The 12,412-nt window shown below is 40.8% G+C and overlaps 2 protein-coding genes across 4 annotated transcripts; one reads left to right on the forward strand and one right to left on the reverse strand.

The window, feature by feature from the left end:
* Nucleotides 56–2,297, forward strand: LOC105159234. Of its 2 annotated transcripts, none has more exons than XM_011076227.2 (3): nt 56–605; nt 1,046–1,269; nt 2,048–2,297. In XM_011076227.2, the coding sequence occupies exons 1-3, from the start codon at nt 345–347 to the stop codon at nt 2,073–2,075; spliced, it is 513 nt and encodes a 170-aa protein (XP_011074529.1). In that variant the 5' UTR covers nt 56–344; the 3' UTR covers nt 2,076–2,297. The 2 variants fall into 2 exon arrangements, 1 of the variants encoding a protein (XP_011074529.1); XR_847572.2 differs by having other exon boundaries at nt 58–605; nt 1,046–1,397.
* Nucleotides 2,774–12,167, reverse strand: LOC105159236. 2 transcript variants are annotated; one of them, XM_011076229.2, is made up of 10 exons: nt 11,970–12,167; nt 10,550–10,638; nt 9,487–10,395; nt 9,282–9,402; nt 8,990–9,169; nt 7,935–8,633; nt 5,095–7,750; nt 3,886–4,079; nt 3,734–3,793; nt 2,774–3,369 (listed from the first exon to the last, which is right to left on the reverse strand). In XM_011076229.2, the coding sequence occupies exons 1-10, from the start codon at nt 12,016–12,018 to the stop codon at nt 2,981–2,983; spliced, it is 5,346 nt and encodes a 1,781-aa protein (XP_011074531.1). In that variant the 5' UTR covers nt 12,019–12,167; the 3' UTR covers nt 2,774–2,980. The 2 variants fall into 2 exon arrangements, with proteins under 2 accessions (XP_011074531.1, XP_011074530.1); XM_011076228.2 differs by having other exon boundaries at nt 8,990–9,172.

A 12,412-nucleotide genomic window follows, 5' to 3' on the forward strand; every position in this document is an offset into this window, starting at 1 on the left:
CGATTCCTACTGTCAAATCAGCTGCTACTTTAACAACAGCAGACAAAACTTTAATGCTGCAGTGTAGAGGCTACAGCGTCGGTGGGGGGTGGGGTTGTAATCTAAAATCACCATGCACTGTCTGTGAGGTGATATAGTAATCCCATTCCCTATTGAAGGACGGGCAAACTGGCGCACTGATACGCACTTAGTCCAAGCCCCAAGAACTTCCTTCTGGCCACCCCAATCCCAATATTTTCACTTCTTGAAATTCCCATTTTTAGCTTCTAACCGGAGTTCATTTAGCATAGAAGCTGAGTTGAGAGAGTTCCTGTAACCGACACTAGTAATATCCGAAAGCAGAGATGAGGGATGAAGAAGCCCAAAAGCCATGGACATCTCCCACTAGCAGTCCAGCAGCAAGTTTCAGCACCAAGAAAGATGGTTCGGTCTTGGAGGGCGTGTGTGGCAGAGGCAGATACAAGTTGTGGGCTCTAGGTGCGATCTTCTTGCTTGCAATTTGGTCCATGTTCACTGGCTCTGTCACTCTGAAATCATCTGATGTTATTATTAAACACCCCTCACAGGACTTGGGCTCCTCCATCCATGGTGATCTTGATATTCTGGTACGAATATAGCTTACATTTTTGCTTTTCTTGGCTATACTTTGCTTTGGTTCATTTAGATGGAGTATATCTTTTCTGGGTTATGTTTATGATTATCTTTTGCCTTAAGCGAGTAAAAGAGCAGTCTTTTCAGATCTATAGTAAGCATTCGCAATTGACAAAAGGGATGTCACCAGTAATTGGAGGCCAAAAATTTTGATCTATTTGCTAAACAATAAAGTTAATATGGGTGGATCCATATTCTGGCAGAAGGGCTTATTATTGATCTCACATAATGATCTTTGAATTTCGCACTAAACTCGTTTAAATACTATGTAATTGACACTTGGCCTCCAGGTTTCAGCATATTTGATTTAGCATGTTTCTTGCTTATTCATGTGTTTCTATGAATGGTCTGTCATCATTTGGTGAATCTTGTATTTGATGCTGGAAATTTGTAGGATGTGGATGAAAGGGAAAAGATGGTGAGGCAAATGTGGGATGCATACAAGCACAGTAGTACCATTAGCCTGCCAAGTTTCTGGAGAGATGCCTTCGGGGCAGCATACCAGGATTTGACCAGTGAGGTTGCCAGTGTGAGGGATGCTGCCCTTTCGGAGATAGCCAAGATGTCATTCAGGTCCAGAGACGTATATGAGCCGCCTCCAGTTCAATCAACTGCTAGGTAGATAATATCTCCATTCCAGGGGACACTGGTTTTGGAGTTTGAAATGGACATGAACACCAATTTTTGGAGAAACTCTAAATCTTAACAAACTAAGGGCAATGGAGATCTTCTGCTTGAATGTTGAGGTTGGGAAACTTATATGTCGTGTGGTAGCTGATTATGTGTTAAGAATTGGCTTTCAACTTCCAAAATAAGTGGTGCTGTACTATGATTTACTTTTTATCAGTTCCAGAATTCTAAGAACCTGGCTTTACAGTAAATATATTTTGCTGCTCATTTGACACCAATTCCATGAAGTCTAGTGGTTTTTTGTGTGTAAACTGGTGGCTTTATATGTACAAAAACAAGTTCCAGTAAGTTTGTGAAGTTAAAGGCCACTCCTTTTTTGGTGTGTATTGTTGAGCAATGCATTGCTGCGAATACCTCTGTGTCTGTGATATGCTAGAGTCTACCATAATGCCGATTTTTAATTTCAACTCAATTCTAATATGGAACGCATAGGGTGGTGTAGAAGCTTTTGCTCCCAATTTGCCAAAAAGGCCAAAACATACTGAATTACACTGGACCATGCCATGGTAAATGCAAGATACAGAAACTTATAAAGACTAGGCCACTCATCAGAAAATTCCACTCTTCCTGTACATTTACTGAACAAAGTTATAATTCCTGTTTATTTTCTCTATGTTCATCAAGCATTTTCAATTGAGAAAACCGAACTATATTTTACACGATGGAAGCTCACACTGTGTTGATGTGTATTCTTTGACTCGTGTAGGAAATCCAAGGAAGCGAGACCACGTTAAGTAGGGAAGACAAGAAGCCAGTAGTAGAACCGAACTTAGAGATGGACGTTTCATTTGTAGTTTGTTGCTTTTTGCATATATATTACAAAGCAATGAGATGCATTTCATAGTCTTCTTGAAGCTACATTATTGCATACTCCATATATTAGTGGAAGGCCAAACAGGAAAGATAGTTGTAATAAATGATCAATTTCCTGGTAATAACACAGCTACTGTTGCTCTTCCTCTGGTTCTGTTCTAATTGGCATTTCTGCATTTCAAATGATTTGCAAGTGCTCAGCCTCATATATCACGGCTGTAAAGATTTGTCTGTCAGGATTCAGGATGATGCCAAAATGGGTGGATCAGGTACAAGAACTCCATTTCCAACAAATAAAAAACTCACTACCGGGTTGGTACATTGAGTATTGACATGTCTTGATTTAACAAATCTTAAAGGGAATTGAAAGCTGAACAAGCAGACGTTCATCTAATCTGAATATGTTAAAGTTCTTGAAGAACTACCCAAAACAGAATTATTCAGTCTAATATAGTAATCTAAATTTGTATAACAAGTTGGTTTGATCTAAATGAGTATACTATTATTTTAGTTGTTAATTCTTTCACCACATATCCATCCAAGTGTCCGCCGTGGCAATTCAGTGCACAAGGGGCTAAGGGGGGAAATATATATATATATATATATATATATATATGTATATAAAGAACTAGCTAATCCTTTCATTAAAGCCTGATCACTTACAATCAGTAAAATAAACCTACAGTTGATAACTTGACAAAATTGCTTGAGCAGGCATATTAGCTGCTGCAGTTGCTCTATAATTACGGCCTAAAAATCCTCCCTCAAAGAAAAACATTTACAGTCCGTTGCAACATAAATGTATTTACAATTTCCTTGTGACGGCTTAATCTTCAACCGTCTGAATCTCCCCCATCATAATCCGGTTGCTAACTACACTAAATCCTAAAACAGCTGGACTGACTTTTTTTCCTTTTTTCCCCTTCTTCTTTCCTCCTCCTTTTGGGGTGCCATCAGTTGCTGCACCAGTACCCATATCAGAGCCTGAAACATCAACAAAGCCGGAAGTCATGTCTCCCACTCCTGAGGCGGTGGCCTTTTGATCATTCCGATTTTTGAAGGCAATTTCAAGAACATCTGCCGGCAAGAAATCTTTGTAATTTAGAAACTTGTCAATGAACTCATGATCAGGATCAAAGGAACCGAGATTCTCTATCAGAAGCAATTCAGCCTCTGTTCTTGATTGCTTTAAACAAAATTCCAAGAAACTTGTGTCTGCCAGAAAAGGAAAACCATAAGATCAGTGCACGATCAATGAAGAAAGATGAAACTGTTCTAATAATACAATGCAACATTTTCTTTATGACCTGTCATGTTGCATTAGATGAAGAATAAAAATTGTACAGCCTTTATATAAATCCCAAGACCCAAGGGCCTGCCCCAGAAGTAGACAAGGTTAGTGTTAAACATGGACCAGGCGGGCACAGTCTGGGGCAGCCCAAGTGCACAACTTGTGAAGTGCAACTTATAACAAAGGTGACTGCCATGTGTTTAAATAAGCAGGCAGTGGAGAAACAGGCAAGATCTACTTTAAAACGGACAATGAAGGTAACAAGATAACAAGGCTGTTAGATAGTACCTTTTGACCCTACAAGTCTGAGGCACTCACTCTCACACCATTCCTTGAAGTCCATAGCCTCTGTAACATTATGGAGTGACAAGTCATTTCATTTTCTCATTTTCTTCTTGAGATAAAATACAAGAAATTTTAAGTCACTCAAAATTTTCGACCTGAATGCTTAGTTAAGGCATTCTTCTTCTCTTTCAGGGCAGGCTGCGCAGAGGAAGCAGATGAAGAAAAAGAATACTCTGCAGGCCTGCCACCAACAGACTTCTGCCTGTTCAATGACCCTCCAAGAGTTCCTTTCGCAGGGGGCGTTTGCCTTCCCCAGCTGCCCTGTTTTCCTAGTTGAGGAAAATCTGACCTGCAGGCAAATATAGAGAGCATCTTATATACACAAACCAGTATTCCAACATGTAGACATGTATGACTGGCCAGATATTCCTCAGAAGCCAAATGCGTTAAATATATGTTTTTTTACCATTAATTCAAACAAAATGAAGAATTGCTATGCTCAATATCCATAATAACTCAAGCAGACGGCCACCAATGCAATTGTCATCAAAAGAAATATTAAGTTTTAGTTATTTCAACAAAAGATACTACTCCAGACAATTATTGGCCATCCTCATTGCTGACACTAATGATAAAGCCGCATAAATACTCTACATCCACTGAGAAAAATTTATTTGAATTACCACTAGAGATACCAGCTTCTCAACCCTTTAACCAGCTAATCAAAATAAATAACCATATTGTATACAGCAGAATAACCACCCATACATGACAGCCATTGATGTATAATTACAGATGCTCCAACTAGGCGTATCTGACCATGTATGACAGAGAAAGGAAATAAAAGCATTCATATCCCTTCAACTTAGCAAAATACCTCGTCCCATTAGCAAAAACCATCTCCATCAAGTCCAACTTAGCATGCACGAATAGATATGCCTCCGCCAATCACACCAGCCATTGCATACATTTTTCTCTTTTAACATGGAAAAGAGCTGGTACTACGTCCAATGCTGATCCCCCCCCCCCACCACCCCTACTGCTCGGTAGATGAATCCACTTGCAATGTTATGAAGCAAAGAGCTTTTGCTCAAAGTCAAAGCCAAATTCATGCTTAGCAAGGCTGCCAATTATGAACATTATGAAAAACTCTTCAATATGACCTACCAGGCACGGAACCATATTGAGCATGCCCCTTATCAGCATAACACAACAAACACAGAGGAAAAGTTCGGGTTTAACTTTTAACAAAATGTCAATCTAAAAGTCAATGCAAGAATCACAACCATATATCTGATCTTTTTGGGAGGAAAGATGATATATCTAATATATTAGATAATAATGAAAAAGAAAAAGAGCCATACTGTTTAGCCTCTGGCTTCCCTTGCTCCAACGGCCCCCAGAACAGATCATCTTCAACTTTATGTTTTACACGAGAAGATGCTTCATTGATCTGTGCATGGGATGCAGCCTTTGCAGGAGATGATGAAGAGAATGACCATGAAGGACCACTTCCACGGGTAGGTTGATTAGCTGCAGGCTTCTGAGGAGTTGGCACCAGAACTGCTGGTGTAGATGGCACCTTCCTTTCCTGTTCCTTAAGGATATCCCTCAATGACGCAGCCTTATGATGCTTCCCTGAGTCAGTAGACCAAGCGGGGGCAGGGGATGGACTTGCGGACTCCTCCTTCCAGACAACAAAATCTCCCAAGGATGGGCCAGATGGCACTGCAGGCAAGACTTCCTTCTCCAGCTGTACTTTGCGAGTGTTTTTTCCCTTTTCAGTGGGATTTGATCCAACAGACACATCAACTGAAGCTACAGGAGTAACCTTAGCTCCTGCACTCTTAACTCTAGAAGACTTTTTACGACTCTTTTTAGTATCCTTGGCCTCAATAAAGTCATCAGCAGCAGCAGAATCCATTTGAGAACCAATAATAGATTTAGAAGGTACCCCAGCTGCACTATGAGAAACTGGCATCTCTCTCTCACCTGACTTGGCAACATCATCCCAAAACAGATCTTCTACTTGGCTCTTCTTGCTCTTCTGCATTGTGGAACTCTCTGATATTTCAAAATTTAACTCAGTGCTGGCATCATGATGAGTTTGGTTAAGCACCTTATCATCGGAATTCAAAACTACCCCAGCCCAAGGAGCAGAGGTGTTCATAGAGCCCAGAGATGTTGAGATCTCCAGAACTGTTGTTTCTTCCAGTGCTCTCTTCTGCTCTTCCTGTTGTATTTCTAATAATGATTTTGGCTTGAAACCAGGAGCAGGTTTCCATGCTCGTTGCCCAGCATGATTTTGCTCTGAACCAACAACTTGTCCCGGCTGATCCTTGTTCTCAGTTTTCACGCTTTGATCAGCAGACATGAGGGCAGGCACTGGTTTGTTGCCTGGTAGAACATCCGCATCAGCGTCAGCAACTTTGCTAGTCTTCCTCTTCTCCTTTTTGGACACAGATGCTTCAAGTGAATTTCCATGAACTATTACTGCCTCGGATTTTGTATTAGCTGAGTTTGTTCCTTCAAATTCTGACTTTGGCTGTTGTGGCTCAGATACAACTCTTTCGGAGTCAGTCAAAACCTTTGAAGCTTTCTGCTTTTTCGACCTCTTTTCTGACGGTTTTTTTGCTTCCTGTGCTTCGGGAATTTTCATTTCCTCTGCAGGAGAAGACTCACCAACAAGTTGGTCCCCTACAACTTGTGGTTCTTCAGATGCTCTGGCTGAAATCTCTGTTAATTTTACATTTTCATGGATCAGTAGCTTGTTCTCAAAAGCAGCTGTCAATTGCTTGGAAACTGATTCTGCTACATGTTCCACAGGTGGAAAATTTGAAGCGACACCAGAGGTTGCAATTCCAACAGTTTCATCATCATATGTTGTCTGTTCCAAAGAATCCTTGCTTGCCATTTCAGGAACAGGTATTCTCTCCAAACCAGTAGGTGCAGAAGAGCCTTTTTGCTGCTTGCTAACAATTTGATCAGGCAGAAGGCCATCCCAGATCCTCTGCTCAACATTACCAGAAGGTTGATGTGGCAGATGCGGTGAAGTTTCCGGAGCAACATTTGGGTTTATATCCTGAGAAACACTGGCTGATGAAACAGGTAAAATGATATTAGAAGCGCTTGCATTTTCATCTCGTAAATTCAGGGATTGTAACTGTGCATCCCTCTGAAGCGACTCAAGTGGTTGCTGAAACCAAGAATGACCTATACTAGGATTTCCAGCTGCAAAACCACCAGTTTGCAATTGCAGATATGATTGGTCGCCTAATCGCTGATTGGGATGATGATCAGAGAGCACATCTGAAAGCAATTGCTGTTGTTGTCGCATTAACTGCTGCTGCTCTTCCTGCTTCTGCTGCTGCTTAAGCAGCAACAGTTTATCCAAAAGTGAGAGCTGCTGCGGTGCAACTGGAGGCTGAGACTGGAGCTGCAACATGTACTGCTGTTGCAGCAAACTCAGTGGTGGATCTTGGGTTAGACCAGATACGAGTAGGTTTTCTGGGGTTATTATGTTGGATTTATTATCCATAGATTGGGCCAATGGATTAGTTGCAGATGGATTAAGTGGGTGTACCCTTTGCTGTTGTATCCCAATTCCTGATTGTGGAGGAAAGTTTTGAGAGTGAATGTCCAGCTTATCCTGATGGTCAAACCCTCCGTGGAAGGGGAAATTCAACCAACCACTCATAGCATTGTTGCCAGTGGAGGTAGCTCTTTCAGGTAAGGCTTGAAGGACGGACATCAAGTCGAGATTCTGAGAATGGTTTTGTCCACGAGCACTGTCCGCAATAGAAGATAGCAGCTTTGCGTGTGCCAGTGAGATGTCATTCAGCAAATCTGTCTTCGCACCAGAGGGGCCTGCATCTCTCCCAGGCCAAATTGAATAAGGATTTGGCAAAGATTTCTGCCTCTCCAGCATCATCTTTTTGGCTAATAAATATGGGTCATCCCCACTGTTAGAGCCCAAAGGAGGAAGTGCACCAGAATTATTTCCACTGTATCCCTGAATACCTGTAAAAATGCTTTCAGATTAGGAAGAATACTATCATTAACAAATAAAGTTAGGCCCAAAACGAGCATTTTGAAAACTATTTGATATTAGAAACTAAAAGAAAGTTTTCTATTTTCTTTGTTTACATAGAAATGTATAAACCTTCTGAAAACTCAAACTTCTGAAGGGATGCAGTATTCATACCGCTAGCCATCAATGACTCCAGAAACCTGTTTTCTGCCTCTGTTGTTGAACCATGTTTATAATTTGAACCAGTTTTCAACACATCAGGCTCGTTTGAGACAGCATGAAGCTTTGCAAAACTCCCATAGTTCAACATACCAGAAGCATCTTGGATTTCATTTGGTTTGGGTGAACTAAATCCCGGAGGCGGTCGAGCTTTGGCACGCAAGTGGGGCATCACATCACCAAGAAAAGAGAATGGGCAATCAGCTGGTGCACCAGCCAACCGAACTTGCAATTCTATGCCAAAATACCCAGCCTCAAACCATGAAATGATATCACTCCCAGAAAAAGGACCTTGAATTTCACCCTGCGGATCTTTATAGTACAGAACTAGGTCTTCAGGAGATGGCTGAGAAGTTTTATGTGGTTCCATCTCCCTGTCCAACACAGCAGATGGTTGCGTTCTCATAATTTGATGATCACCCATCTGCCATGTAGGTCCTTCTTTCCTGGTGGTCAGTGGATCCATCAAACTGTTTTCCCAGTTAAAATCTTTCTGAACCTCAGCAGCTAGCTCTCTCCAATCATGAGGGATAGAATTGGAGTGGTCTGCAGACGATGAAGATTTCCACAAACCAGCATAACCTGGCGCACTGGATTCCCTAGTGGCAGAAACATCATTGTTCTTCCTATGATTGCCAATATTTTCTTTCACAGCTGGAAAAAAGAACATATCATTTATGCCATAAAAGGAGAAGCTACATGTAGAAATCAGAGTAAAGATGAACAGTGATAATGTGTTAAGATTTCACTAGTGCACAAAAAGCAGATGACTCAAGAGTCATGAGAAATGGACAATTAAATTGCAACCTCAGCAAATAATTCCATAGATATGAGATGTCATCAATATACAGATACATTGCCAAGAATATCAATGAGACAAAAGATTCTAGAGAAATATTCTGATTGATTCTTAAGTCAAATGTATTTAAGGGTCATTTCTCTGACTTCGCCAGCCTGCTTTCAGTTATGCTGCATATCTCTAATTATCAAAATAATGCCTTTGAATTTACCTCCAGAATTCAATTTGTGCTCAGAAAAGGCCTGATAGTCCTGTGCTGTCTCAACATTTGCATTAGGCCAAGAATTAATCTGCTTCTCATGGGACAAGCTTTCTGAATGATTTGAATATCCACCTCTGGCATAGTCCATCTCATGTTTAGAATCTTCTGCTGGCAAATCATCTCTGCTGCCTGCTGAAGCCAATTGAAACAACAAAAATTGAAGTGACAAAATTACCATCCATCAAAAATGGCTAAAGTTAACGAAACACAGAAAGATAACTGTACTTATCAAATTGATTACCAAGTTTGCTTCGTCTATACTGCCCAAAGTCAGTAGTCGTACGGCCAGCAGATCCATCTTTACTGATCTGTGGAGCACCACTGCTCAGGATTTCTCCTCTTTCAATTCCCTTTAGGATAACCTACAAAGAGGAGTAAACAATTAATTTTATGATCCATCAGGCTGATTAAACTTCCATACTGGTGGGTAAGCGAACTGGACTTACCAATTCTTCAGATGCAGGTGCACAAAATGCCAGAGGTTCTACAGATTCTTCATCTGTGAGAGAAGGCACTTGAATAACACCCTCTAAGAACTTTGTGCATGACCTCATATCAGTTGTCCTGTATATATCAATCAATTTTGTCCTGCTATATTTTAGAGTATGGGGCTCTCCATCACCAATATCACCTTTTTCTAAGATAGGCCCACGTGATTGCAAGTTAACAGTCATGTGGGTGACAGAGCTACCTGTAAAGCTAGACCTACCCTTTCCAAGAGAAAAGGACGGTGCAGGATTTTCTGTACGTCCACGGCCATGTGAAAATGTTGGAACCTGTTTGTTTGGGGTTGCAGCTTGGTGATGGGGATCGGCTCTACCTCGGCTGTAAGAAGAAGTTGATCTCCATGGTCGATAATGATCCCCATCCCTCTCATCCTTCAAATGATGAGGTTGGGAGGACCCTTTGTCGAGATGTAAGTCAGTCTCTTTAATGGAGTCCCCCCACTTATCACGCACAGCATCAGCCTCTTTGTTATCAGGCCCCCATCGAGTGTTCCATTTGCTCTCCCTACGTTGGTCATGACTGTCTCTATTTGTTGAATCAGTCCATCGCTCTCCTGGGGCACGACGTACTTCCCCATATTGTTTCCCAGATGAATCAGTCCATCGGTCTGCCCAGCGGTTATTACTGTGCTCTCTTTCCTCGTCCTTCCATCGGTCTTTGCGGACAGAGGAATTTGTGTCCCTTTCTTCATCACGCCAGCGATCACGACGACCAGATTCCACATCGCGTATGGATGGACGGAAAACATCTTTCTTGTTCTGGTTAGCATTCAAATCCTCTCCGCCTCCAGGTAATTTCGTAATATCTGAACGACTGGTGTGAGCTGGAACTGAACTAAAATGGTTCTCCTGCACCAAAGAACAATAAAATGGCATGAATAAAGACACATAAGAAGGAAGGTCTCTGCAAAAGTCCTTAAATCACAAAATCTCGCGCATCATCATAACAAAGGGACAAACAAAAAAAATTAGCAAGAAGAAGACAATGTAGACAATGACAAACCCCAGTAACCACTCCAGTTTTATTCTCCCCAGGTTTTGGCAGAAGCCACTGTGGTGAAAGTGGAATGGAATCATCAGGTCCTTGAACATCTACATAAATAAGAGAGACAAAAGACTGAGTGACTTCAAGAGAAATGAAAATAAATTGAAGATTCAATCTGATCCTTGAAAAGAGAACCCAGAACATTCCACAGGGATCACTTGAAACAAAAACTTGTGACACAAACATCCTTTTGGTTCTATTATACAAACAAATAGCATACATCCTAGCTAAACACTTATCTTACAAGTCAAAGTTTGGTGGTCTGGAGATCCAGAAATGCCAATAAAAATTCTTGGACTTCTTAAATTCAAAATGTTCAGGATAGACTTTGTCCTGAGATATTTGGTGTTCGACAATATAAGAGATCAACAAAAGTTCTCAAGCAATCAATGATGAGTAAAGAGACCAAAAAGCACATTCCATTTGCCCATTCTTTCATAATCTATCTTCCTATAATCCTAATATAATTTAATGGCACAAAGAACAATTATGTAGTGAAAAAAGACATGACATATCTCTCCAACTTCATATTGTTATTCTAATAATAACCAGGGGCGCCTAACATTATTATAAAACCCCTACAGAAACAAAACATCAAGGAGAGAGCAGCCACAATGTTACTCCTTAAAGCTGCACCCTACTCTGTAAAGCAGGCAATAATATACAGGCAAATATATCTCTCACTGGCTTCCTTCATCACATAAACTGCAATGGGAAAAAAGCGTTTCTCACACCTAAGCAGGTGGTAAAAGAAAAGAGAAATGGTTTTACACATTCACAGCTTTAAAATTATTCATTCCCGACCAAGAATTTCATGCAGGGATGTTTTTGTTTTTCTATAATCTATCAGTTAGATTAACCCACAACGCAATACTGAAATCAATACTCAAAAGAAGGTGGCGACTTTTTATTATTTAAGTGCATCCAGCAGCCGCCACATAAAGATTTAGCTCATAGCAAAGATAAATAAATAAAAGAAATCTTAGAAAAAAAAGTCTAACTCAAAAAGCTAAAGCAGAAAATTTCAAACTCCCGCAATTTCGAGAGAGAGAAAGCTTCAACAGGATGCATGCAACCAAAGGAAAAAAGGGGGGGAGAGGAAGATGATGTACAATAGCTTTCATTAGCACAATGAAGGAATTAAGCACACATGAAAAATTAAAAAAAAACAAAAAAAGGTTAATTAATCTGAAAAGAAACCCCTAAACCCACAGTAACACCAAAAGTGAGAGCCCGCTAGCAGCTTCAGTTTAGGATTTCACAGAAACGAAAAAATCTAAAGATACGAACTTCATAAAGATGGTTAACAAGAAACGAGGCGCAAAAAAAAGGAACGAATCAGAATACTGAAAAAGGACATGAATGCAGGCAAAAGAACCTTTGGGGATCAGATTAGGGCGAGGAACGAACTCAGTCTTGTCAGCCATTGATGATCGAAGTGAGGGAAGAGAGATTTTTAGAGAGAGAAAAGCGAGGTAGAGAGACAAAACCCTTTGATTGACTGCTTGAAGGTCCACAGACAGAATAGCCAAAGGCGGGTGAAGTATAGGGCAACGGCAGATGCAAGATAAATCCCAAAAGAAAAATATAATGGGTGCAGCGTACGGACGCAGGAGACCCGCTCACGTTAGTCACATCCCTTTCTGTAAAAGATTAGGATCTAACCTGGACATTGTTTAAGGCCCATAATTCTCCTGGACATTCTTTTAGTTTATGGGCCCAAAGGCCAACTATAATCTGTTTACAATCGGACATTTAGGGATAAGGCCCATCTTATTTTGGGCCGAGAATAATTCCAGACACAGCGGGCTTCAAATGCGT

This window comes from Sesamum indicum, linkage group LG3 (assembly GCF_000512975.1).
Source record: "Sesamum indicum cultivar Zhongzhi No. 13 linkage group LG3, S_indicum_v1.0, whole genome shotgun sequence".
NCBI classification, from domain to species: domain Eukaryota; kingdom Viridiplantae; phylum Streptophyta; class Magnoliopsida; order Lamiales; family Pedaliaceae; genus Sesamum; species Sesamum indicum.

Coding starts and splice junctions, on each gene's coding strand:
- LOC105159234 (XM_011076227.2), top strand. CDS start 345: ATGAGGGATGAAGAAGCCCAAAAGCCATGGACATCTCCCACTAGCAGT. Junction 606..1,045: donor ATGGTGATCTTGATATTCTG/GTACGAATATAG, acceptor GGAAATTTGTAG/GATGTGGATGAAAGGGAAAA. Junction 1,270..2,047: donor CCAGTTCAATCAACTGCTAG/GTAGATAATATC, acceptor TGACTCGTGTAG/GAAATCCAAGGAAGCGAGAC.
- LOC105159236 (XM_011076228.2), bottom strand. CDS start 12,018: ATGGCTGACAAGACTGAGTTCGTTCCTCGCCCTAATCTGATCCCCAAA. Junction 10,396..10,549: donor AAACTGGAGTGGTTACTGGG/GTTTGTCATTGT, acceptor TCTTTGGTGCAG/GAGAACCATTTTAGTTCAGT. Junction 9,173..9,281: donor GTATAGACGAAGCAAACTTG/GTAATCAATTTG, acceptor AATTGGCTTCAG/CAGGCAGCAGAGATGATTTG.